Here is a 27948-nt window from a genome sequence, read left to right on the forward strand (position 1 = left end):
CCTGAAAATTTTTCTACCCTGAATTTACTTCAAATTTTGTTTTATATATGGATATAAAAAGATCCCCAAACAGGGCGTGCCTGGGTAGCTCAGCTGGTTGGGCATCCCACTCTCAATCTCAGCTCAGGTCTTGATCTCAGGGCCATGAGTTCAAGACCCGTGCTGGGCTCCACGCTGGGCATGGAGTCTACTTTGAAAAAAAAAAAAAAATCCTCAAACATCCCTTTTGATCTTTAAGTAAAACTCCATAGCTCCCCCACCCCTGGGAGCAAGAAGCAATTTTATTTCCTGACTCTATTGTATATACTCCAGTCCTTCACAAAAGTACAAATGAAGAAGGTATAATTCCCCATTTAGGAGATTACTGCCTGACCTTACTTACCCACTCTGATTCTGGCCTAAGTCTTGTCACTCACTTAGCTCTCTCCTCTCTTCCCTTCACTTTATGCTACCCATTTTTTTTATTCTTTTTTTTTTTATTCTTATGTTAATCCCCATACATTACATCATTAGTTTTAGATGTAGTGTTCCATGATTCATTGTTTGTGCATAATACCCAGTGCTCCATGCAGAATGTGCCCTCCTCAATACCCATCACCAGGCTAACCCATCCTCCCACCCCTCTCCCCTCTAGAACCCTCAGTTTGTTTTTCAGAGTCCATCGTCTCTCATGGTTTGTCTACCCCTCCGATTTCCCCTGCTTCATTCTTCCCCTTCTGCTACCTTCTTCTTCTTTTTTTTTCTTAACATATATTGCATTATTTGTTTCAGAGGTACAGATCTGAGATTCAACAGTCTTGCACAATTCACAGCGCTTACCAGAGCACATACCCTCCCCAGTGTCTATCACCTAGTCACCCCATCCCTCCCACCCCACCCCCCACTCCAACAACCCTCAGTTTGTTTCCTGCAATTAAGAATTCCTCATATCAGTGAGGTCATATGATACATGTCTTTCTCTTTTTGACTTATTTCGCTCAACATAATACCCTCCAGTTCCATCCACGTTGTTGCAAATGGCAAGATCTCATTCCTTTTGATGGCTGCATAATATTCCATTGTGTATATATACCACATCTTCTTTATCCATTCATCTGTCGATGGACATCTTGGCTCTTTCCACAGTTTGGCTATTGTGGACACTGCTGCTATAAACATCGGGGTGCATGTACCCTTTCAGATCCCTACTTTTGTATCTTTGGGGTAAATACCCAGTAGTGCAATTGCTGGATCATATGGTAGCTCTATTTTCAACTTTTTGAGGAACCTCCATACTGTTTTCCAGAGTTATGCTACCCATTTTTTTATAAACAGCCTGCTCACAGGCGCCTGGGTGGTCAGTCGGTTAAGCGTCTGCCTTCAGCTCAGGTCATGATCCTGAGGTCCTGGGATGGAGTCCCACATCGGGCTCCCAGCTCATCGGGGAGCCTGCTTCTCTCTCTGCCCCTCCCCCCCCACTCATTTTCTCTCTCCCTCTCTCTCTCATTCTCTCTCGCAAAAATAAAATAAATACTTTAAATAAACAGTCTGCTCACAATAGACACACTTACTGAGCATCAATGTATCCTCCTCCTAAGCCAATGTGAGTCACTGCACTGATGGGGGGTGGGGGACAGACTCCAGACTCACACCGGAGAGAGAGGACTCTGGCCCAGCACAAGCCTGAAAGCCCCAGGGCCCCAGGAGACAGCCTGTTTGAGAGACCACTTACACACAGTGAGGTAAAGCAAATACGTAAGCGAGGATAATGGGAGCCAGGATTCTCAACTGCAGGAGATGGAAGGCATAAATACAGAAAGGAGAAAGGTTAGAATAGACGATGTGGTGCCAGATTAAGACTAAAAGTATCAGCGCGAGCTCACGGTTTTCAGTTACACTGAGGAGACAGGAATAAATATAAATGTGTGTTGGTACCTAAGTGCCTGTATGCCTATACATAATGTACATTTCTTAGCTCTATCCACTGAAAGGTCCTATAAGCAACCACTACCCAATGACAATGAGCAAACAAAAGCACAAATCTTACATTCTAAATACCGAGGGCGAAATGGCTGATTCTAGGGCTAGGGCAAGGAATTTACAACATGAGCTGGGACATCTTGTGTGTCATAAAGAAAGGAAGTGCTCGAAAAATGATGGGGACATGTCAAAAGTTTATAGCAAACCAGTCTGACCCAATGACTAACCCCAACGGCCAACCCAGGCCAAGTTAAACATCAACATAAATAATAATAGTAATGAATTGTAACCTACTGAGTAATATAGGAATCTGTGAGTCCATAAAGAATAAAATAAATCAATAAACCATGGAGAGAAGGGGAAACTCTACCTTTCGGTAGAAGGCCAACTAATAAACATAGGAAGAATGACAATTAGAAAAATCACCATTTGGCCATATTTGTAATGTGCTAAAAAAACTAGTGGGTAAAAGTTTGGTAACAACAGGATATTTATAGTTTCAAAATCTCCCCCCCAAAATACTTTTTAGTTATTAAGTACAAAATAACTTGTTAACTTTATAGCAGAAAATTCTGGCAAACACAATCTTAAACAAGAGACAAAAGTAAACTTTTTTTTTTTTAAAGATTGTATTTATTTATTTGACGGGGGGGAGAGAGAGAGAGAGATCACAAGTAGGCAGACAGGCAGGCAGAGGGAGAGGGAGAAGCAGGCTCCCCGCTGAGCACGGAGCCCAATAAGGGGCTCAATCCCAGGACACTGGGATCATGGCCTGAGCCAAAGGCAGACGCTTAACTGACTGAGCCACTCAGGTGCCCCAAAAGTAAACTTTTTTTTTTTTTTAAAGATTTTATTTATTTATTTATTTGACAGAGAGAGACACAGTGAGAGAAGGAACACAAGCAGGGGGAGTGGGAGAGCGAGAAGCAGGCTTACTGCCGAGCAGGGAGCCCGATGCAGGGCTCGATCCCAGGACCCTGGGATCATGACCTGAGCTGAAGGCAGACGCTTAACGACTGAGCCACCCAGGCGCCCAAAAGTAAACTTTTTTAAAGAAGTTAACCTTAAAACAAAAGTTCAGGATGAATCAAAATTGTGAGCCACCAAATATGATGCACTGACAACTCACAACTGCTTTGATAGTATCTCTGACAAAATGTGTAATCTGAACCTAATCGTGAGGAAACCGCAGATAAATCCAAACTGACAGACATTCAACAAAGTAAATGATATGTACTCTTAAAAAATGTCAAGGTTGTAAAAGACACAATAAAGACGAAATGACCCTTCCAAACTGAAGCAGACTATAAAGAGACATGACTGAGTCCTAAACCAGAAAGGAAAGGTGGCAAAGAAAAAACCTGATTGCTGTTGGTTTTGCTATACTGGACCTTATTAGGACAATGGCATGATTTGAATGGAGTATAGGGGTTAGACAGTGCTACACCAATGTTATTTTCTGGATGTGGATGAGCATCCTACGGTTAGATAAGAGACTGTTATTTTTAGGAAATGCATGTGGACATACTAAGGGATAATGAGGCATTCTATCATGTCCACAACTTTCAAAGAGAGTAAGAACCAGAAAGCAAATGAAGTATAATGTTAGTAACTATGGATTCTGTATGAATATATAGGAGTTCTTGGTCCTATTCTGTATCCTAATTTTTCTGTAAATTTAAAATTATTTCAAAATAAAAAGTTAAAAAACAAAGTGAAAAAATTTGACAAGAGACATATGAAGCAATACAATGCAGAGTCCTTATTTAGATCCTGATTCAAACAATTAAAAAAAGTGACTACTATGAAATTATTAGAAATTTGAACATTGAGTGGATATTTGATTATATTAAGACTATTAACTATTATTATTATATTATTATTATTATTTAGCTGCAAAAGTGGTATCATGGCTGTCCTTTTTAAAGTCCTTACCTTTAAGAGATAAGTACTCAAACATGAAATAAAGGGGATATGAGCTCTGCTTCAGAATCACATGTAGGGGTGAGGTAGGGAGGGGGATAAAGATGCAACAAGATTAGTTGAGAGTTGATAACTACTGAAGCGGGGCTAGAGGCACACAGGGATTCATTATACTATGATCTCTACTTACAAGTAGCTAAGTTTGAAATTTTCCATAACAAGTTCTAAAAGAGAAGATATATGCAGGGTACCAAAAGAAGCATTACTTTAGAACAGGGTTATTTATGGGTTCATATCATAAGTACACCAGTTTCTAGCCATGGACTGTGGCCTTTAAGGACTGAATTTCACTTCCTACATTTTTGAAATAGGGATGATACTAAGGTTATTGTTAAGAAGACAAAATAATATAAAGTACCCAGCATGGTGAGATGCATGCTGCGGTCCCTTGTAAATCTAAGTTCCTTAATTCAGTCTTTAAAAAAAGAAAAGAAAAGAGAAGAAGAGAAAAGAAAAGAGGGGCGAAAAGAAAAGTGGCTCATTTGTTAAGCATCTGCCTTCAGCTCGGGTCATGATTCCAGGGTCCTGGGATCGAGCCCCACATTGGGCTCCCTGCTCAGCAGGAAGCCTGCTTCTTCCTCTCCTACTCCCTCTGCTTGTGTTCTCGCTGTCTCTCTCTGTCAAATAAATCAATAAAATCTTAAAAAAAAAAAAAAGGAAAAAGGAAAAGAAAAGAGAAAAAAACACATCTAAATATTCCTGGCAAGAAACCAAACCCACTGTTCTACCAGTGGCTGAAGGTCCACTCTGGTACAAACTAACACTCTCAGCTAATGTCTCCAAAGTGAGGACGTATTAGCTCTGTGCTCATTAGCTTTTGTCCTCCTTAATCAGGAACAGGCGTCCATCTTTGCATAGGACCCCTGGGTGTTACATCTCAGGTATATGAGGACTACATGCCTAGACTTCAATCAGGTCAAATCTGATTTTGTAAAATCACCATTTGGCAGGATTATTTATATGACAGGATGTGCAAAAGGAAACATATAAAATAAATGGTCTCAAATACACATATTTCACAGATCCTAATAATTTATCTATGTAGGCTTTCTTTCCAAAAAGAATTAATCTAGCTTCACACTGGACATTTAACAGATAAAGTGAAGATGGATGACTTAGGAAAAGTTCACATTAGCAGCATATAAAGGATTTTACTGCCAAAATTTCTTCCAGGTAGAATTATTTCCTTAATATCAGTTCTACTCAGAAATCCAATGACCATTTGATCTGTCTGCCCATTTTTTTCTTGCCAATATTACCAGGTCTTTCCTAAACTTCTATTCAATCCCTTTTAACTATTTATCAATGAATTGCACAAATGGTTTTAACTGTCTGTTAGGTCCAGACTGTATTTTCATCCCTACCATCTGGTTTCTCCACTAGAGAACCTACGTGGATGAACGATGTAATAAGAGTACCTGATCCACTGGAAGCTTACATTCCCAGGGTGCTGTCCCAACTAACACAACCCAATATGCATCACTATTAAATTTTCGTCCATCAATTTTCCATCAAGGATGGAAAAAAAAATTATGGGTCACAATGGACCTGGGGCCACTGATACTTATAGCCTCACATCCTCATCCTCTTTTTCTAAAGGACGGTGATTTCCACATTGTCACATGACTCTTGGTATCAAATATTTGCCTTTCCACTTATAATTCCTTAGGCTTAGTTTAAGACTGTTCTACCTAAGTCCATGGTTTCAACTGTGCTTGAATATGGGAGATGATCTACAAGATGACTGGAATTTAATACTGACATTTATGATCTCCATCTCTTTCTAGGCCCTCTGTCCCCATGTTCCTGGGAAAAGACCAGGAATTCTATTATCTTGACTTCTGGAGGGTACACTGCAAAGCTGCTGACACCATGTATAAAGCAAACCTTCTCCATAAAGAGCCAGAGTGAATATTTTAGGCTTTGCAGGCCATGGGGGTTTCCGCTACAACTATACCAACCCTGCGGTAGGGGTGCAAAAACAGCCACAGACAATGGATAACCGGTGAGACTGGCCCTTTCCCAATAAAACTTTATTCATAAAAACTGGCAGCAGGCCAGATTTGGCTTGGAGGCTGTTGTTTACTGACCTCTGCAAGACAAATGAAATGTGGCTGATAGAAGTCAAAAGAGCACTGCAACCAAGCAGATTGGTGTGAGCAAAAGCATGAAGACAGGAAAGCAGAGACGCATGTGGGGAACAGAGAATCATCCATTTTGTCAAAGATGGATCCAAAACCTGGCACAAGATTCTTATGGAGAAATTTGAATGCCAGCTTAAGGAAGGATACCGTGTACCGAACAGGGGCTATAAGCGAATCAGTCATGTTTTACAGAAAATCAGTCTGCACAGGACCGTGCAGGATTGACGTGGGGGAGGGCAGAGCAAGTAGAGAGACAGCAAAATTGGAAGACTGTGGCTGAGGAACATGTTCCCACGTTTCCACATAAAATAAAACTTCCACCAACTCTACCATCCATTCCACACACTCATTTATTCCCCGCCCCAGGATACAGACAGGCTCATCGGACGGACCACAACCTACACGCTGGTGAATGGGGGTCACAGTGCGGCAACAGTGAAGACAGGCGTACCCCTCCCTGAGACCGCTCCCCATCCCACGCTCCCCACGCCTGAGGTCACCAAGCACGGCTCTGTTAGTGGCTCCAATATGCGTCCTCTGACCAAAACTCTCCCCTAAGCCCCACACGGTCTCCCCACCTGCCTCCTAGCACACCACAGCCACCTGTGTCTCCAGCCCTGCCGGCCTCCCTGTGGGCCTCCAGGCCCCCTCCACCCCGCTCGCAGAGCACAGCACCATTATCCAGCTCAGGGCCTCGGAGTCCATTCCCTCCCTCAACCTCCGTGAGCAGTGAATCACCCTGTCCCTGCATCTCAGCCACACGGGCTCTACTATCCCTGTATCCCTGCGTCAAACTTCATCACCTCTTCCACCCAGACTCCATGCAGCCCCCAGAGCAGGCAGGGGCAGGGAAGAAACCAGTTTGGGACAGAATGGAAATTCCGTGCTAGATATGCCATCCTAAGGTAACAACGGTGAAACTGGTCCTGGGCCCAGGAGCTTACAATCCAATCAGAGAAGAGAAGCAAGCATCCACTAATCAGAGAATAAATGTGTGATAAAAGCAAATATGTCCTTCAACTCGAACAGCACAGGACTGCATCTTTGTTTTCAGAAGATAAGTTTGGTGACAGGGTGAAGGATCAAGTGATGGAAGAACAGGACTGGATTCACTCAACCAATTCCTTCCTGCTGTTAATTCATGAGTATGAGACCCCTGCCAAATCCAAGAGACACCTGCCTGTCCTCCCCACTGCCTCTGACAATGCACCCAACCCCACATCTTCATAGCCTCAGGGCCTGCTAACTGTGACACCAGCCTTTTCTTTATCCTTTTAAGTAAAAACTATGAAACACTGAAGACATTTGGGAGGGGGTGGGGATCACCCATAAATGCACCATCCTCATATAGCTTTTTCTGGTTGTTTTGCTCAATCTCCTAGTTTTCTCCTCATATATTTGTTTTTACACACTTGTAATCATATATGTATGACATTTTATACTCTGCTTGGCCATTTTGGGTCAATCACCTGTTTCTGACATCTTGTGGTCCCTCTTGGAGCAATAGGTTCATTTGCTAGGTCCTATGAAGTTCCTCATGGACTCACTCTGGAAACTTACCCGTTCACCTGGATTCAATTACTGTGCACACACAGATGGCTTCTGTTAGCTGCATCTCTAATCCAGACGGTCCAATTCATCAGTTAGAGCAACTTATGACTGAAAGCATTTCAATATATACTGCCCATTACTGTCCCCATTCCCTCAATCCTTCCACCTTCACCATTACTCAAGCCAAACGCAGGTCTAACCCCCAAAACCTATCCCTTCTATACTTCATGTCTAAGGAAAGGGATAGCCCAGGGATAGCAGGTTCTATCCCTTTCCCTCCAGTCCAGCAGCCAACACACTACGGAAACCAGTATGGTCTGATCTCTTTCTTTCCAGAAGATGGGAGGGGAAGAAGAACAGAAGGTGGTTCTCTTGAGCATGTGCTGATTTGGGACAGCGGAAGGAAATGGCAACCACGAGTTGTTCCTGGTGGTGGGAAGAGGATGAGCAGAGTCCCCTGGATTCATGCAGGACCTGAGCCAAAATCAAGAGTCAGACGCTTAACCGACTGAACCACCCAGGCGATCCCAACAAACTACATTTTAATGAATGGATGGAGACATTAGAAGGATATTTTAGGTAAAGCTGGGAATGATACATGAGAAGGCTGAGGCAGAAGCAGAAAGTCTCTGAAGGCACTAGACTTTCTTGACCATAAATGGCAGTGAGCTGGAGATACTGTAATCCAAAATGTGGGGAGCCTCCATCAGTCTGGTCAAGGCATACTCAGATGAGGCTCTCAACATAAGTTAACAAAGCGAGTATTTCAAGAGTGCTGGTCAGGGTTAAGGGAACCCAAAAGGACTGCTGAGACCTCTGGGGACTAGCAGCTTTGCATCCTGTTACCACTCCTGAGGGCACTGGAAGGAGACAGTATTTCTGAAGCCGTGAGGAGGGGCAGTGACTGGAAGCTGGCTGTAGGGGCATGGAGGCATGGCCAGAATCACAGTGCTGAAGCAGGATGCTACTGGGGCAAGAGCTCCCCCAAACTTTCTGTATTCTTTGGTTACCTGCTAATGTTTCCCACCCGATGGAGGCAGAATACAGTCCACCCCCCCCCCCAGGGAACCTCCCCCCAACCCCAACACACAGACACAAGACAGAACAGACAGGAAAGGGAATGGAGAATAAGCAAGCACAGAGCCCAGCTGACAAAAAGCTTTATATTCAACTTTTTTTTTTTTTTACTACAATTTGAAAGCTTTTCTAAGCTTGAGAATGGAAAACAATTTATTGCTGCCATACTTTGGGGTGTAAGAGTACTAGTCTGGGGGCGCCTGGGTGGCTCAGGCGGTTAAGCGTCTGCCTTCAGCTCAGGTCATGATCCCACGGTCCTGGGATGGAGCCCACATTGGGCTCCCTGCTCAGCGGGGAGCCTGCTTCTCCCTCTGCCTGCCATTCCCCTTGCTTGTGTTCTCTCTCTAATAAATAAAATCTTTAAAAAATAAATAAAATAAAAAATAAAATGTGTTTGTAAGTTCAACAACTCTACAAAGCCTTCTCAAAGATTTCTTCAACACTGTGATACCAGTACTAGCCTGAAAGAAGTTAGGTCAACTTCTCCCTTGGTAATCCGGCAAGAGAGCAATACTCTGTGTGCAATAAACACTAACTGGCTCTTACTTGGCTTAAGTGAGATCCGTTCTTCCTTTCCAGGACAGTGGTCAACCATCAGTGATTCAAAGAACCTGCCCTCTGGAACAGCATCACCTTCCAATCACTGATGTGGCTATCAAAGACCACTCGAACCTTCCAGCTACAGAACGGTCTCAGAACAGCAAAAGCGATCACACTAATGAACACAAGACAACAGCCCACGTGCGATATCAAAATTCTTCTTCAAAGATGAGGGGAGAAGAGGAAGAGGTGGGAAAAGAAACCCCTGGTAAAAGAAAAAAATAAAGATTCCGTTTTCTCTCCTTGCACTATGTACGTGACACAGACACCCAGCAGAGGACTTGTTAACGGCTCCCAAATTTAAGAGGGAACAAGAACTACAAAGGAAACTCCTGGGTCTGTTGCTTATTTGCCTTAGTCCAAAATGGAAAAGTAAACAAAATAATACCCACAATCTTTGTTGTCTGATGTAAGGATAACTGGCTCTCAGCTACTTTAAACAAAGTTGCAATCACTCATTATGCAACAAGTTCTCTAAATGATTTAAAATGTCTGGCTCCGAAAGAAGAGTGAAAAACAGATGTAATACTGAAGACTCCAATTATGAATAATTCCTTGATAAGACCCCTCACCAGTGCCAACAACTAATTTACTAACATGAATTACAGTTATGAATTCAAATTTTGGCAAAAAATTAAAGTAAATGAGGTGGGCTCAGCACATCTTCCATTAAACATATTCTTGTTCACCAGAAAAAAAAAGCAAAAGCCTGTATGTACTAAACCTTCAGATAATTCTGGTTGCAAATGAAAGAAGATCCAACTAGAAGTATCTTAAATAATTCAAACATACATTAAGTCTTTGAATTAGAAATCTGGATACAGAGGACAATAGGACTGGATCAGAAACTCAGACAGTCTAAGATTCTCATGGATTCTCACAGACAGAAAATAGTTACCAGAGCCCGAAACACTGTCCCTTCCCTGACAGCATCTGAAGCAGGAAGAGAAAAGACAGGGAAAGACGACTTTTTGTCCTAAGCCAGTTTCTCATCAAGAAGAAAACTCTTGGGGCGCCTGGGTGGCTCAGTCAGTTAAGCATCTGCCTTCGGTCTCCGGGTCCTGGGATCGAGCCCCATGGTGGCAGCTCTGCGTTCAAAGGCAAGTCTGCTTTTCCTTATGCCCCTTTCCCACTCACGCACAAGCGCGCTCTCTCTCACTCTCATAAATAAAATCTTTAAAAAAAAAAAAAAAGAAGAAAACCCTTTTCTAGAAGCCCCTTGCTCTTCCATCTCAATGGCAGAAGAGACTTACACAAGGACCCTTAAATTCTCTTTTCAGTGAATGAGGTGCCCTCACTGACTTAGAGCAATCACGATATATTCCCCTATGACCGGGCCCAAAACATGTTAGCAAAAAAGAAGCAAACACTATAGTATGGGCAGGCATCAAGTGTAGCATTCAGAGAAACTCCTGCACAAGTAGTTTAAGCCATGCTTCAAATCCAGAGATAGTGAAGTTAAGGAGGGGCAGGAGGCCTGGGGTCCTATGCTCAGACACTGTATAGGGGCCAAGCAGAAATTGTGAATGAAACAGGCGGGCCGAGCAGGCGGGCTGAGTGGGAACTGCACAGCTCTGAACAGTTTGTGGCCTCCAGTTCCTGATCTATTTTAAGCTCTCATTTCAAATATCAGCAAAGTACAGGAGAGTTTAAGAATAAACAGATATTCTTTCTTTAACCTTTACACAAATACAGGTCAGCCTAGCTTCAGACTCAGAAATTATGACACGTTAACCTCTTACCACGGGCCAGGTACTATCTACAGTGCCTTACACAATGATCTCATTTCACTTTTTTCTTTTTTCTTTTTTTTTTTTTCAGAGAGAGAGAAAGACAGTGAGTATGGGGGTGGAAGGAGCAAAGAGAGAGAGGGAGAGAAGAGAATCCTAAGCAGGCTCCATGCTCAGCACAGAGCCCAACATGGGGCTCAATCTCACCACCCTGAGATCATGAGCTGAAATCAAGAGACAGATGCTTAACCGACTAAACCACCCGGGCGCCCCTCATTTTGCTTTTTAAAATAAAATGTTATGCAGGGGCGCCTGGGCGGCTCAGATGGTTAAGCGTCTGCCTTCGGCTCGGGTCATGATCCCAGGGTCCTGGGATCGAGCCCTGCATCGGGCTCCCTGCTTGGCAGGGAGCCTGCTTCTCCCTCTCCCTCTACTGTCCCCACTGCTTGTGCTCTCTCGCTCTGTCAAATAAACAAATAAAATCTTTCAAAAAAATAAATAAAATAAAATAAAATCTTATGCATTAAGTACTACTACTGTCCTCATCTTTACAACGAAGGAAGTGAGACTTGGAGAAGAGAGTAATTTCTTCACAACCACATGACTTCTAGGAAGTGAAGCAGGAACCAGAGTTCATAGAAGCTAGACGCAACTCCTGAAATAAGTGCTCTTGCCCAGCTTCTGTAGCCACTCGAAAGAGGGCGTCTGATTAACAAATATGGCTGGGTAGCCAGCTAGCTCCTTAAAAAGCCACCACATTAACTTTTCTCAGCCCTGCCCACTCCCTTTCTACACAGAAAATATTTTTAAAAAGCGGCACCAAGGTTTAGGGCTTAACCTCTTCTGTAGTGGATCTTTCAAATTCTTCAGATCTTAAAAAAGCCTCCCAAGCTCTAAAGTAATGTGGGTGCCTGACATGGGAGCTTGGATTTGTGAGTATGGGTGCACCAGAATAAACACATCATTCACCTACCTCTGTGTAAAAGACCTGCTAATCGCAAGCTGTGAGGTATAAAAATCCCTGTCCTGGAGTACTTTATAAAGAACAGCATCTACAGACTCTTCTCCTACTACTCCATTTCATGCTAATCCAGAACTCTGAAACCACTACTAACCTACTCTTCAACAACTTTTCCTGTTATCCGTTTAAAGTCCTTCTCTTCTACACCACAGGCTCCTGTCTTACTTACTTATAGATCCCCAACACTTGGCACCCTGGCATAAAGATGCATAACAAACATTTGCTGAATGAACAGCCAGTTCTATTCAGCTTTAGCATATAAGTTTTATAATACACAAATAAGGGCGCCTGGGTGGCTCAGTTGGTTGAGCAACTGCCTTCGGCTCAGGTCATGATCCTGGAGTCCCGGGATCGAGTCCTGCATCGGGCTCCCTGCTCAGCGGGGGCTCTGCTTCTCCCTCTGACCCCCTTCCCTCTCGTGCTCTCTGTCTCTCATTCTCTCTCTCAAATAAATAAATAAAATCTTTAAAAAAATAAATAAATAATACACAAATAAAAGGTCAATTTGTTATTGGCAACCATCTCCCATACAGTATACAAAATAACATTAGATCAAATTGCACCAATATAACAAAACTACCCAGGCAGGTTTAGATAGACTACCTCTCCAACATATTTCATCCTGCATTTATCTTTACTAAACATTCTCTTTTACACTTTAGTAAGCAGTGGAAAAATTCTTCTGGAAATTCCCCATCAGGCAGAGACTTCAAGTAGTCCCATGTTAGATAATGAGATCCATGTCTTACCAGCATTCATATCTTTAAACTTCTGCTTTAGCTCAGTAGGAGTGAAACGATACTGATCAAGACCATCATTCCAGTAAATTCGGTCCAAGACTTGAAGATCTCCTCCAATCAGCCAATCTCCTTGTTCCATAACCATCTAATAGAAAAGAAAGAAATTTTTTAAACAGAAACCAAGATCAAAATAAGTAAGAACATTTCTCACACGAGCTACATATAGTTGCAAGTTACCTTCATCTTAAGGCCAATGGTAAATCTGTTTGCTGTATCAACTGAATTGGGATTAGAGACGCTTTAAAATTAGAATGTAGGGGTGCCTGAGAGGCTCAGTCGTTAAGTGTCTGCCTTGGGCTCAGGTCATGATCCCAGGGTCCTGGGATCAAGCCCCGCACCGGGCTCCGTGCTCAGCAGGGAGCCTGCTTCTCCCTCTACCACTCCCCCTGCTTGTGTTCCCTCTCGCTGTGTCTCTTGTCAAATAAATAAATAAAATCTTAAAAAAAAAAAAAAAAGATCTTAAGTTTAAAAAATAAAATAAAAAATAAAATCACAATGTATTATATAACTTCTCAGAGGGCTCTGTGACACAACTATGATATTTACATATGAAAGGCCAACAAAACCAAAATGAGTAATTATGACTTGTTAAGTAACAAAAACATTCTCTTCACTGTTGTTGCATGCTGATGAACAGAAACATTTGTAACCCTGGGTCACCCCAGCGTCTGTGTTCTCCAATCCTAAACTTTTGAGCAATCCAAGTAATGATGATAGAGCTGGACACAAACACATACCTTCCCATCTCCACACCACCTCAAATTTCTCACAGCTTCACTCATGCTCTTTCCCTGCCATCTGTGAGGAGGGATGCTACCTCTGGGACCTGTCCATTTCCACAGCACAGCTAAAGCTCACCCTTCCTCCCCCACCCCCTCGCTTCAGTTTATGGGCTAATAATGCACCTAGACTGCTATGGTCCCTTCCTACCTGGCCTTGTTCGCTAGGAAGTCCTTCCCCATCCATCAAACCATTCATTCATTCAGTATTCATCGAGTAACTGGTACGTGCGCTGGTACGTGAGCTAGGCACTGCGGAATGCAGCAGCAAACAGGACAGAGAGAGGCCTCACTCGAACAGAGCTTGCATTCTAGTGGGACAGACCGAGCAGAAACCACACAAGTGTTGGCTAATGAAGAGTGTTACAGAGAAAACAACCAGGGCAATGGAGCACAGCTCCCAGGGATTAGACTCAATGACATTTCAGAGAACGGAGTCAGTGAAGGTCTCTCTGAGGAGGGTCGCATTGAATCCGAGATGACTAAAAGGAACCAGCCATGGAGATCAAATAGTTCAGGCAGAGGGGCAGCGCAAGTACAGAGTCCGAAGCAGAAACGAAGTCCTGGAGCTTTAAGTCCTTGAGGAGTGGAAAGAAGGCGAATGTGGCCCAAGGCCAGGAAAGTCAGAGCAGGGGGAGGAGTAGAGATAGAGCGAGAGAGACCACGAGTAAGGCCAGGGCCGGACCCCACTGGGCCTCACAGGCACATGGGTTTTATTCTAATTACAAGGAGCAACCATTGGAGAATTTCAAAAGGTGGTGTGATATGTTCAGATACAGATTTTTAAAGGCTCGCTCTAATGAGGAAGGACACTATACTTAAAGGGTTTATCCAACAAGAAGATCTGACAATTTTAAATATTTATGCCCCTAACATGGGAGCAGCCAATTATATAAGCCAACTAATAACAAAATCAAAGAAACACATCGACAATAATACAAAAATAGTAGAGGACTTGAACACCCCCCTCACTGAAATGGACAGATCATCTAAGCAAAAGATCAACAAGGACATAAGGGCTCTAAAGGACACACTGGACCAGATGGACTTCACCGATATATTCAGAACATTCTATCCCAAAGCGACAGAATACACATTCTTCTCTAGTGCCCATGGAACATTCTCCAGAAGAGACCACATCCTGGGTCACAAATCAGGTCTCAACCTGGTACCAAAAGATTGGGATTATTCCCTGCATATTTTCAGACCAAAATGCTTTGAAACTCAAACTTAATCACAAGAGGAAAGTTGGCAAGAACTCAAATACATGGAGGCTAAGGAACATCCTACTAAAGAATGAATGGGTCAACCAGAAAATCAAAGAAGAATTAAAAAAATTCATGGAAACAAATGAAAATGAAAACACAACTGTTCAAAATTTTTGGGATGCAGCAAAGGCAGTTCTAAGAGGAAAGTATATAGCAATACAAGCCTTTCTCAAGAAAGGAGAAAGGTCTCAAATACACAACCTAACCCTACACCTAAAGGAGCTGGAGAAAGAACAGCAAATAAAGCCTATACCCAGCAGAAGAGAAATAATAAAGACCAGAGCAGAAATCAATGAAATAGAAACCAAAAGAACAGTAGACGAGATCAACGAAACTATGAGCTGGTTCTCTGCAAGAATTAATAAGACTGATAAACCCCTGGCCAGACTTATCAAAAAGAAGAGAGAAAGGACCCAAATAAATAAAATCATAATGAAAGAGAGATCACAACCAACACCAAAGAAATACAATTATAAGAACATATTATGAGCGGGCGCCTGGGTGGCTCAGTTGGTTAAGCGACTGCCTTCGGCTCAGGTCATGATCCTGGAGTCCCTGGATCGAGTCCTGCATCAGGCTCCCTGCTCAGCGGGGAGTCTGCTTCTCCCTCTGACCCTCTTCCCTCTCATGCTCTCTCTCATTCTCTCTCTCAAATAAATAAAATCTTTAAAAAAAAAAAAGAACATATTATGAGCAACTGTATGCCAGCAAATTAGACAATCTAGAAGAAATGGATGCATTCCTAGAGACGTATAAACTACCAAAACTAAACCAGGAAGAAAAAGAAAACCTGAACAGACGCATAACCAGCAAGGAAATTGAAGCAGGAATCAAAAATCTCCCCAAAAACAAGAGCCCAGGGCCAGATGGCTTCCCAGGGGAATTCTACCAAACATTGAAAGAAGAATTAATACCTATTCTTCTGAAGCTGTTTCAAAGAATAGAAATGGAAGAAAAACTTCCAAACTCATTTTATGAGGCCAGCATTACCTTGATCCCAAAACCAGACAAAGACCCCATCAAAAAGGAGAATTACAGACCAATACCCCTGATGAACATGGATGCAAAAATTCTCACCAAAATACTAGCCAATAGGACCCAACATTTAAGGATTATTCACCACGCCCAAGTGGGATTTATTCCTGGGCTGCAAGGTTGGTTCAACAACCACAAATCAATGTGATACAATACATTAACAAGAGAAAGAACAAGAACCATATGATCCTCTCAATAGATGCAGAAAAAACATTTGACAAAGTACAGCATCCTTTCTTGATTAAAACTCTTCACAGTATAGGGATAGAAGATACCTCAATATCATAAAAGCCATCTATGAAAAACCCACAGTGAATATCATTCTCAATGGGGGAAAACTGAGAGCTTTTCCCTTAAGGTCAGGAACACAGCAGGGATGTCCACTATCACCACTGTTATTCAACATAGTACTAGAAGTCCTAGCCTCAGCAGACAACAAAAAGAACGGCACCCGAATTGGCAAAGAAGTGAAACTCTCACTTTTTGCAGATGATATGATACTTTATGTGGAAAACCCAAAAGACTCCACCCCAAAACTGCTAGAACTCATACAGGAATTCAGTAAAGTGGCAGTAAATTGATATAAAATCAATGCACAGAAATCAGTTGCATTTCTATACACCAAGATAGAAGAAAGAGAAATTAAGGAGTCAATCCCATTTATAATTGCACCCAAAACCGTAAGATACCTAGGAACAAATCTAACCAAAGAGGCTTGAATCTATACTCAGAAAACTATAGAATACTCGTGAAAGAAATTGAGGAAGACACAAAGAAATGGAAAACGGTTCCATGCTCATGGATTGGAAGAACAAATATTGTGAAAATGTCTATGCTACCTAGAGCAATCTACACGTTTAATGCAATCACTATCAAAATACCATCCACTTTTTTCACAGAAATGGAACAAATAATCCTAAAATTTGTATGGAACCAGAAAAGACCCCGAATAGCCAGAAGAATGTTGAAAAAGAAAAGCAAAGCTGGTGGCATCACAATTCTGGACTTCAAGCTCTATTACAAAGCTGTCATCATCAAGACAGTATGGGACTGGCACAAAAACAGACATATAGATCAATGGAATCGAACAGAGAGCCCAGAAATGGACCTCCAACTTTATGGCCAACTAATCTTCGACAAAGCAGGAAAGAATGTCCAATGGAAAAAAGTCTCTTCAACAAATGCTGTTGGGAAAATTGGACAGCCACATACCAAAGAATGAAACTGAACCATTTCCTTACACCACACACAAGATAAACTCAAAATGGATGAAAGACCTAAATGTGAGGCAGGAATCCATCAAAATCCTTGAGGAGAACACAGGCAGCAAAACCTCTTCGACCTCAGCCGCAGCAACCTCTTCCTAGACACATCGCCAAAGGCATGGGAAGCAAGGGCAAAATGAACTATTGGGACTTCATCAAGATAAAAAGCTTCTGCAGAGCAAAGGAAACAGTCAACAAAACCAAAAGACAACTGACAGAATGGGAGAAGAAATTTGCAAATGACATATCATATTAAGGGCTAGTATCCAAAACCTATAAAGAACTTATCAAACTCAACACCCAAAGAAAAAAAAATAAAATCAAGAAATGGGCAGAACACATAAACAGACATTTCTGCAAAGAAGACATCCAAATGGCCAACAGACACATGAAAAAGTGCTCAACATCACTCAGCATCAGGGAAATACAAATCAAAATCTCAGTGAGATACCACCTCACACCAGTTGGAATGGCTAAAATTAGTCAGTCAGGAAACGACAGATGTTGGCGAGGATGCCAAGAAAGGGGGAACCCTCCTACACTGTTGGTGGGAATGCAAACTGGTGCAGCCACTCTGGAAAACAGTATGGAGGTTCCTCAAAAAGTTGAAAATAGAGCTACCCTACGACCCAGCAATTGCACTACTGGGTATTTACCCCAAAGATATAAATGTAGTGATCTGAAGTAGCATATGCACCTCAATGTTTATAGCAGCAATGTCCACAATAGCCAAACTATGGAAAGAGCCTAGATATCCATCGAAAGATGAATGGATAAAGAAGATGTGTATATATACACAATGGAATATTATGCAGCCATCAAAAAACCCAAAATCTTGCCATTTGCAACGATGTGGATAGAACTAGAGGGTATTATGCTAAGTGAAATAAGTCAATCAGAGAAAGACAAGTATCATATGATCTCACAGATATGAAGAATTTGAGAAACAAGACACAGGATCATAGGGGAAGGGAGGGAAAAATGTAAAAAGACGAAACCAGGGAGGGAGACAAACCATAAGAGACTCTTAATCTCAGGAAACAAACTGAGGGTTGCTGGAGTGGAGGGGGGTGGGAGGGATGGGGTGGCTGCGTGATGGACACTGAGGAGGGGTATGTACTATGGTGAGCACTGTGAACTGTGTAAGACTGATGAATCACATACCTGTACCCCTGAAACAAATAATACATGATATGTTAATGAAAAATAAAGCTAATTTGGTAAAAAAAAAAAAAAAAAGAAAGAAAGAAAACATATTCAGAAAACAAACAAAAATTGTCCTTTTTGGATATATATGGGGGGGTATATATTAAATAACTCCATGATCAAAAGGAAAAAATAAAAAATAAAAAAAATAAAGGCTCGCTCTGGCTGTTCTGAGGAGTACAGACTGCAATGGACATGGAGGAAGCAGACTACAGCCAGGACTGCAGTGGACATGGAGGAAGCAGACTACAGGCCGTGACCGCCTAGGCTGGAGACCTGGAGAGCGTGGCCAGTACCAGTGCAAGTGGAGGTGGGCTGGGGACATCCTGCACAAGACCACCAGGCCAAGCTTCCTAAAGCGCCACTTGGTTTGTGACTCACTCCTGCTCCAAGGCTGCCTGTGACCTCTCCACTCCTAGCAAGGCACAAAAGACCTAAGACAGAGTCTAACCCTGACTCCTAACAGGTGCCTCTGTAGCTCTGGGCAAGTTGAACCCAGCCTAAGACTCCTCAGGATTCTACCTCCAAGGATCACTAAGGACCAAACGACAGAAATGTGGTTGGAAAAGCACAAAGCATAAATACATGTAAACCCCTATTATGACTAAACAAGATTTTAATATCTCAGGGTAGAACGCTAAGCCCCTCTGTCTTCTCAAGGTCCTCTCTCCTGCTTACCAACCAGTCATCTCTCAAAGGCATGGAGTCTTTGCTCCTCCTGCTCCCTAAAACTGAAATTCCGTTTCTCACAGTTCCTCCTATCAAAATCCTACTGGCTCCTCAAGGTTGCATACCAAGTACTAACTATCCTAAGAAGTTTTGCAGATTACTCTAAATAAAAGTAGCACATACACCAATAACTGCTCTCTGCTACAGATTATCGAAGATGGCTTTGAAGCCCGAAGTCCTAAGTGCAAATCAAACCCTCATCCCACCCTTTAGCTGTATAATTTGGTTAAGACATTTATCCCCTGTAATTTCTCCATATGTGGGATGGAAATGCCACCCATCCTTATAGGTTTGCTTTGTGGTTCAAAGAATTTACATAAGCGTGTTTTGTAAACTACTATTTGTTATTAATAACTGTAGAATTTTAATGTCGAAAGAATGTCTGACACTATCACTAATTCAAATTCCTTATTTTCTAAAACAATATATCTCCCTATTTTAAAAAGTTTATCACTTTTTATCCTTTATGAGATGAGATTTAGCATATTGACATGATCTAAACAGATGTCGTAAATATTTTCTAGATAAAGCTACTAAAATTTCAATTTCTTTTAAAGCTCAAAGTACACTTTAAAACAAGTGACAGAAATTTTACTTCAGTGATGACATTTCACATACAACACATAAGATATATGAGGCCCTTTGGAAAGACAAATTGGATTTCACTGCTTTCATACCAGACACACAGCATTCAATTAAAGGCCCAGACAAGACAAAATCACCCTGCCATAGGCTCCCAAAGCACCCTGCCCTCACAGCCTAGTACATGATGTCTGCTCCCCACCAGACAGTAAGCTCCAACCATACAAAGACTGTGCCCACCGTTACATCAGTCCTATATTCCCAGAGCCAGCACCTAACTCAGTGCCTAATGTACAGAAGATGTTTAAAAAAGATTTACTAGGGGCACCTGGGTGGCTCAATCAGTTAAGCATCCAGCTCTTGATTTCAGCTCAAGTCATGATCTCAGGGTAGTGAGATCAAGCCCCACGTTGGACTCCGTGCTGGGCGTGGAGCCTGCTTGGGATTTTCTCTCCCTCTCCCTCAGCCACCCCCTTTTTACCTCTAAAAAAGATTTACTGAACAAATATTATCCAGACCAAAATGACAAGATCATGTGTTCATCACACTAATCTAAGATCCAGTGTCCATTCTGCCAAATATTAACAATTCCAGTGGAATCGTCAACATACAGGTAATGAATGCCCACACTTCGGCACAAACATTATTGGCACATCGAGATAAAATGCAGCAAGGTTTGCTCAGAACCTTGATGTAGGGGTGGTTCTTGCATGTTGTTCCCCATTGTCTGGCACAGCGTTCCTCCTTCCGGTGCTCAAAAAACTCCGGGTTGCGAAGAATAGCCACACGGCGGCCCTCGTACATCAGAGCAAATGCTGTACAGCCGTCCAGCCTCTCTTTATCTTCATGAGTAGCCGGCAGAACTATAGGCACTGACAAGTTAATGACACCCCCTGCAGGGCACAAAAGAACATAAAGCACACAGCTTGGATTACTCAACAGGCCTCATATCCACCTTACACTCCAGCGGACACTCTTCAAATAATAGATTTATTGAGTCCAATGACAGTATCTGGCACAGAAAATCAGGAGAGAGAACAAACAACTCCAGAGGTTAAAAAAAAAAAAAAAAAACAGCAAACATTAAGAGCAGCAACACTGTGTAGAAATATACTTCTCACAATAATTCATGAAACTGTCTTTGGGGAGAAAAAAAATGGGCATAAAAATCACAGAAGAAACTGTTTAACAAGGAAGACTCAGCTGGTTACGCCTAATGTCACCCAAAATACAATGAGCACCTCCAATATATGAATAAGACAAAGAACAATGCTTCAGGGCCTTTCCAGGAAAATTGAAACCTTTCTGATAACTATATTTTGAGTGGCAAGTTAAGTATACTTGAGTATACTTGGGATACTTGGGTTTCCTTGAGATAGGAAGACAAAAACACCCAAAACGTATTTTTATTTCTTGGTTTTTAATCAGAATTGAACCAATGTCAGCAATTACTGGCCAAGAAACAAAGGAAGTCATCAGTGCCTCTATTTCAACCAAAATGTATGGTCAGTGAGACAAAAAGCACATTCTCAGTTTCCAACCTTTCAAGCTCTAAACGTTTTCTTTTCTGTTCATTGTGCCCAGGTTAGAAAAATAAAATGCACTCTCAAGTTCATATGTGGATCTTATTTACACACCTAGTAAAAGCATATTCTTTTGGAAATCATGGCATGCCTCTTACAAAAGATGTCAACAAAATCAACGATAACTGCTTGGCTGCTTTAAAGTTACCACCACTAGGTACAGTTTAAAAGGGAAAATTAACAGGTAGATTTGCACCAAACCCAGACTAAATCATTACTAAGGAGGCAGTCCACAAAGACTTTACCACTGGTTCCAAAGAAGAAAAATCAAAGAGCAGTATTTAACACTTTTATGTGATAAAGTTTGAGAAAAATGACTAGGAGTTATAATTTCTAGTATCGACCTCACTCCTTAATTAAAAGAAGTCACAACACAGAAGAACATGGTAGCAATTTAGTAGGGCTCTGTGACATTTAAAAATATTTTCTTTAATGTAATAAATTAATTTCAACAGTATATAAAGTTTCAGATAGCTGAATTGTCATTACAATGTACAATTTCTTTGGCAAACTGTTCTTTTTTTAGTGTTTCAAAAGAGGAAGAAGAACCATCCCTTTAACCATTTCAGGACTCCTTAACTTGGACTCCCTGATTCCTTATTAGAACACTCAAGCATGGATTTCAATAGAGCAAAATTCAGTATAAATGTGCACTTTTCAGAGACAGACTTTCCACGGTGCTCAGGTGGATATAGCATAGGGAAACTATATTTGCTTTTTAAATCCATTTTCAGCCCCAACCCCAGGTTTTTCTTCTCTCTCTCAATAAATGACATTCAGGAAAACGAAGCAGGGGAAAGAAAAGATCTCACGGTTTGCTTAAAGTATTTAGTACTGATATAACTTAGTCTTAAAATGCTACCTCCATTAGACATCACCACTATTTTTTATAAATAGTGATAAATCTGTGTCATTTCTCTTCCATGCTCGATGTATACTATAGAAGTAAGGGGTCTTACCATCCAGAAGACAATCAAAATGAAGGCACTGCAGATACTCCCTCTCTCTCATAAAGCCATTCAGTGGGGTTGCCCACCCTTCTGCCAAGACCTGCACCCACTGCATATCCACCTAGTAAACGAGACAGGAAAGTTTTCTACTTCATATGCTTAGGAACAAAAGCAATAATAACCCTTAGGAGTTTAATTTTGAAAACAATGGAAACAAACACCTCAAGAATGATTATAGATTATACAAATCTAATAAAGATTAAGGGCACTAGGAAAATGTGCATTTCTCCTAACAAATGTAAATAACATTAGGCTTCAAAGCATTTCTAATAAGGACAGCATCTCCTCCACTAGTGGTTCTCAAGCTTTAATATGTTATAAGAAACCCTCAGAAGGCCTTTATTAAAATAAAGATTGTTCTACCTCCCGAGATTCTATTTCAATCACTTTGCTGTGGGGCCCAAGAATTTGTATTTTTAATAGGTTCCCAGAAAATCCGAACAGTGATGGTCTGGAAATTAGACTTTGATAACTGCTGCCTTAAACTAACTTTACATAAAAATATTTATCAAAACAAGTGCTTCCTTGCTCTTTAAGATTTCTAGCATCTCCTACCAGAACGTTGAGGAACTGATGGACTATGTATCGTTAACGTAAGCTGGACATGCTCGTTTAACCGAGTGTGTGCGCATGTATGTGTGTGTGTGTGTGTGCGTGCGCGCGTGCACACAGCCGTGGCTCTCAGATGAGAAAGGATAAAGCAACTGGCCAACCGGTGTGCAGTAAGATGTAGCTTACTCTTTGTTCCCAAAGTATGTTGGTCAATGTGTCCCACTTTACAATCAAGTAACAGGTATTCCCCACCTCCTTCAAGTCACAGGAAAGATCATCTGCACAGACCCAATTGTGTCACTTACTTTCAAGCTTTCCTCTCATCAGTTATTCCTAAACCGCGGACAGGGGCCATTATCTGTCTCCACCAACATCCAATTCTAGATGGTATGTGTTACAAACCGAATGTCTGTGTCCCCCTCAAAGTCCGATGTTGAAGACCTAGTCCCCAGTGTGACTCTATTTGGAGACGTGGCCCACGGGGACGGGATACGGTTAAACGAAGTCCTAAAGCTGGGGCCCTTCTCCAACAGGTCCGGTGCCCTCACAGGTAGAGGAAGAGATGCCACCAGGGCTCGCTCTCTCCACTCGGCGAGGACGGCGAGGACACAGGCAGTGAGGGCTGTCAGCAAGCCAGGAAGACAGGCTCACCAGCGACCACGTCAGCCAGCAACCGGATCTTAGACTTTCCAACCCCCAGAACGGTGAGAGGACCAGAACGTACCCCATCCGGTCTAACGTCTTGGTGATGGCACACCAGGCTAATACTCTACTGACTTAAGACGGATTTTGCAATTACTTACTTTCCATCCTGCCATGCAAAGAACAAACCACTATATTAAAGGAGCTACTGTGTTTCCGGGTTGTAGAGTCCAACTGACCTGGATTCATATTCGTTCATTCTCATTCTCACAGTCTCTCTCTCCCTGTGTGTGTGTTCATTCCATGCAAAGTATGTCGGCAACAACATCTGTTCCTTTGCAACAATCACCTTCCTGAGTGGCTCTGCTCTCCGACCCTCCCTCTCTGCTCCCCCAGCATGTCTTAGCTTCTGGTCAGAGACCCAATCACACAGAGTGCATCAAGTAGTCTACTCCTCGTGGGGGATTTGAATAACTACTTAAAGAGGCTTTCTCTAAGCCCAGAAGTTTGTTGGTGGGCATTGTTTTGGTTTTTTTTTTTTCCACTTTAAGATTTTGGCGCTTCCCTGGGTGTTCTGGATTTTTACTAACCAAAATAAAGGCTGGGAAATTCAACTTCTGATCCAGGTTCTTAGCCCTTAATCTCCGCATTTTTAAAGTACATCTAAATGATACAGTTTAAAATCCCCTAATATTTGAAAATGATAAATTATAGTTTCCATTGTCACCATATCCAGTTTAGCTCAGTAGTTTTTTTGGGGGGGGGGGTGCGGGGCCTCTGGAGGTGGCACTCAATGATACTAGAGCTAAGACATACACAGAATTACTCTTACCAAAATAAGAAAGAAATTCAGCGTTTTGGCAAAGGATTATGAAACTTGTTTGGAGGAGAAAAAATGTTCATTTTAATTATTATATTTATAGTATTTTGAAGCATTAAGAACCCATTCTTTCTGATAAGCCGAAAACTTTACACAATCTTTGGTCTTTGCTATTTCAAAATTATTGGGGCATCTGGGTGTCTCAGTCAGGTAAGCTTCCAACTCTTGATTTCGGGTCAGGTCAGGATCTGAGTCGTGAGATGGAGCCAGGCATCGGGCTACACGCTGGACATGGAGCCTGCTTGAGGATTCTCGCTCTCCCTCTCCCTCCCCTCCCCACTTAAAAAAAAAAAAGGTAAATATTATGACTGAAACTAAATCAAAGCCATGACATTTTGGAAATATGGCTTCACAAATTAAATACATTTCCCATCCCTGAAAATTGTGACATAAACTACAACTATCCCCCCTACCACCCACCACCCACACCATCAAACATAGTTATCAAACAAAATTTACAGATAATGACTATATATAAGGCTAAGTCACTTGGTATGAAAAGCAACAAAGCACTTACTTTATTAATCTGCAATGCTGGTAATGTCTCTGCATCTGTTTTTGCCAGATGGAGTTTATTTTCTGGCACATATAATTCTTTTACTTCATAAGAGGCATCCACAGGTACAATATCCTATACAACAAAAAAAGTACAATTAAGTGATTCAACAATTTAAAGTTCTCCAAAGGATGTCTTAATGAAAAAATTTAACATTTTAAAATGAGACTTCAAAAACGAAGTATAAAAGAGGGCTCTGAATGCTGTGCCTCCCCAGTCAACTTTCCTAATGTCGGTTGGTCTACTCTCAACACATAATATCCCACGTACAAGAAGTCCTTAAGCATCATGTCCCATTACCTAGTAACAAAGAATAAATTCCGAGAATGTGCCACATATGTCAAAATCAAGCAACTGCAAAGAACAGATGACCTCCAATAAAAAGAATTTGGGAACAAACAAAATCACTCTAAATATAATCATTTTCATCTTTAACACGTCACAAAACCCTTTTAGTTCAGCTTTCGTATGCGTCTTTATCCCTACTGTCACTAACACCACCTTCTCAGTCATGCCACATGGTACTCCTGAATGTGTCAACTTTACTCCCACTGCTGTGGTTTGAGAAACAGCACTTTTTGATCCTATGTGAAATGCAGTCTAGAAGTTTTTATCTGACCTCCGAGTGCTCATTTACACAACACTGGGACAGTGCTTATCTCTAAGAACACACAAGAAAGAATGTATTTCTGATTACCACAACACAGCTCCTTAGGTGATCTTTACAAGGCTTGCTCACACTTGTCAGACCCCGAGGAATAATGTGTTTAACTGCTTCAACTTTTTTTTAAGCCAAATCTATTAGGTCACCTTTATAAGGACACAAAATTGGCAATGATTAAGGGCTCATCTAAGCAATACTTTGTTATTCAAAATAAGTAATTCTCAAGGGAATGAATAGATAAGCCACAGACTGGGAGAAAGTATTTGCAAAAGGCATATCTGAAAAAGGACTGTTCTCTAAAACACATGAAGAACTCTTAACTCAGCAATAAGAAAACAAACAGCCCGATTTTTTTAAAAAATGGGCCAAAGACCTGAACAGAAACCTTACCAAAGAAGATATACAAATGACCGATAAGCATATGAAATGATACTCCACATTATGTCATCAGGGAAATGCAAATTAAAACAAGATACCACGACACACCTATTAGAATGGCTAAAATCCAAAATACTGACAATGCCAAATGTAGGTGAGGATGTGGAGCAACAGGAACTCGCACGCACTGCTGATGGGAATGCAAATGGCACAGACATTTTGGAAGACAGTTTGGCAGTTTCTTACAAAACTAAACACACACCATACGATCCAGCAATTGTGTTCCTTGGTATTTACCCAAATGAGCTGAAACCTATGTCCGCACAAAAACCTGCACAGATATTTAAAGCAGCCTTATTCATAATTGCCAAGACTTGGAAACAACCCAGATGTCCTTCAGTAGATGAAGGGATAAACTGGTACATCCAGACAATGAATGCACTTTTAAAAAGGAATAAATTTATCAAGCCATGAAAAGACATGGAAGAACCTTAAATGCATATTACTAAGTAAAAGAAGCCAATCTGAAAAGGCTACCTACTGTATGATTCAACTATATGACGTTCTGGAAAAGGAAAAACTATGGAGACAATAAAAACATCAGTGTTGCCAGGAGTTACGGGCGAGGATGGGCTGCAGGGAAATAAAGGGAAGAGGGGATTTTTAGGGCAGTGAAACGATATAATACTACGACAGTGGTAAATGTCATTATACATCCGTCAAAACCCACAGAAGTACAACCCTACGGTAACCTATGATTTTGGGGTGACAATGTGACATAGTAGGTGTATCCACTGTAACAAATGTACCACTCCGGTGACGGGTGTTGATAAGAAAGGCTGTGCTTGTGGGGGAGGGGAGCAGGGGGTATATGGGAACTCACTCTACTTTCCACTCAGTTGTGCTGTGAACCTAAAACTGTTCTAAAAAATAGTCCATTAAAAAAATGCAAAACAGGGGCACCTGGGCGGCTCAGTCATTAAGTGTCTGCCTTCAGCTCAGGTCATGATCCCAGGGTCCTAGGATTGAGCCCCGCATCGGGCGCCCTGCTCCACGGGAAGCCTGCTTCTCCCTCTCCCACTCCCCCTGCTTGTGTTCCCTCTCTCGCTATGTCTCTCTCTGTCAAATAATAAAATCTTTAAAAAAAAATGCAAAACAACAACAAAAGCAATTCAAAATGAGTATCAATGGAAGAACCAGATTTTCGAAGACACATCTTGCTATTTTCCCAAGTGTGAGAAGAAACTTCCAACTTCTATTTGGACTTATATTAATTACTTCATATTAGAGGGGAAAAGCAGTAATATATGTGTATCAAAGCTAGATGATCTCATGAAGGGGCTGGTGCCACTACTCAAGCAGCCCCTATGGGTTCTGAAAATCTAGAAAGATTGATTCTCCCACATTTCTCCTCCAAATTGGAACAAAAGAGACACAGTTCGGCATCAGTTAAATCATGTGTCAAAATCAGTCTGCTCCCATTGGTAAATTCAAGGCTTCTGATCATGATAAACCCAAGAATAAAGAGAGTAAACATGAAGGAAAAGAGAAAAGAACTAATAAAACTTAAATACAGGAAAGAAACACTGCTTGCTACAATACTAAGTTTAGCTAATTGTTCTGGTGTACAGACATGAAGGGTACTTTCTGGGGGCCCCCTTTGTCCCTCGAGCATTCCACTGCTCACAGGAGGAGGAAAGTGGAAAAGGGAGTGTCTAAAACATAAACCATGCACGGCACTTCATATACCTTCCCTGCTTTCTGCAGTGAAGCTTCCAGCAGGCACCCGCAACTGAAGGGTATCCATTGTGTTTACAGGGCAAATACTACATGAGGGTATTCAAGACAATGGTGAAGGAAGAATGACCCCTTCCACCAGCTGCCTCTATTTCCTCTTCCTGTAGATATAAATACTATACAACTTTGTATTAATGAGGTAGATTACTCCCTTTTT

At 41.7% G+C, this 27948-nt stretch overlaps 1 protein-coding gene across 3 annotated transcripts in view; it reads right to left on the bottom strand.

Annotated features, from left to right (window-relative positions):
• PAPSS1 (3'-phosphoadenosine 5'-phosphosulfate synthase 1) overlaps positions 1 to 27948 on the bottom strand; it is a 99109-nt gene that overhangs the window by 31703 nt on the left and 39458 nt on the right. For all 3 annotated transcript variants that reach the window (XM_035030240.1, XM_035030242.1, XM_035030243.1), the window contains 4 exons: positions 24914 to 25027; positions 22272 to 22383; positions 20417 to 20622; positions 12815 to 12950 (listed from right to left, as the gene is read on the bottom strand). In XM_035030240.1, the coding sequence (XP_034886131.1) occupies positions 12815 to 12950; positions 20417 to 20622; positions 22272 to 22383; positions 24914 to 25027 (568 nt within the window). The remainder of the gene's footprint in view (positions 1 to 12814; positions 12951 to 20416; positions 20623 to 22271; positions 22384 to 24913; positions 25028 to 27948) is intronic.

Source organism: Mirounga leonina, unplaced genomic scaffold, assembly GCF_011800145.1.
Source record: "Mirounga leonina isolate KUSES-001 unplaced genomic scaffold, KU_Mleo_1.0 Mir_357, whole genome shotgun sequence".
Lineage (NCBI taxonomy): Eukaryota > Metazoa > Chordata > Mammalia > Carnivora > Phocidae > Mirounga > Mirounga leonina.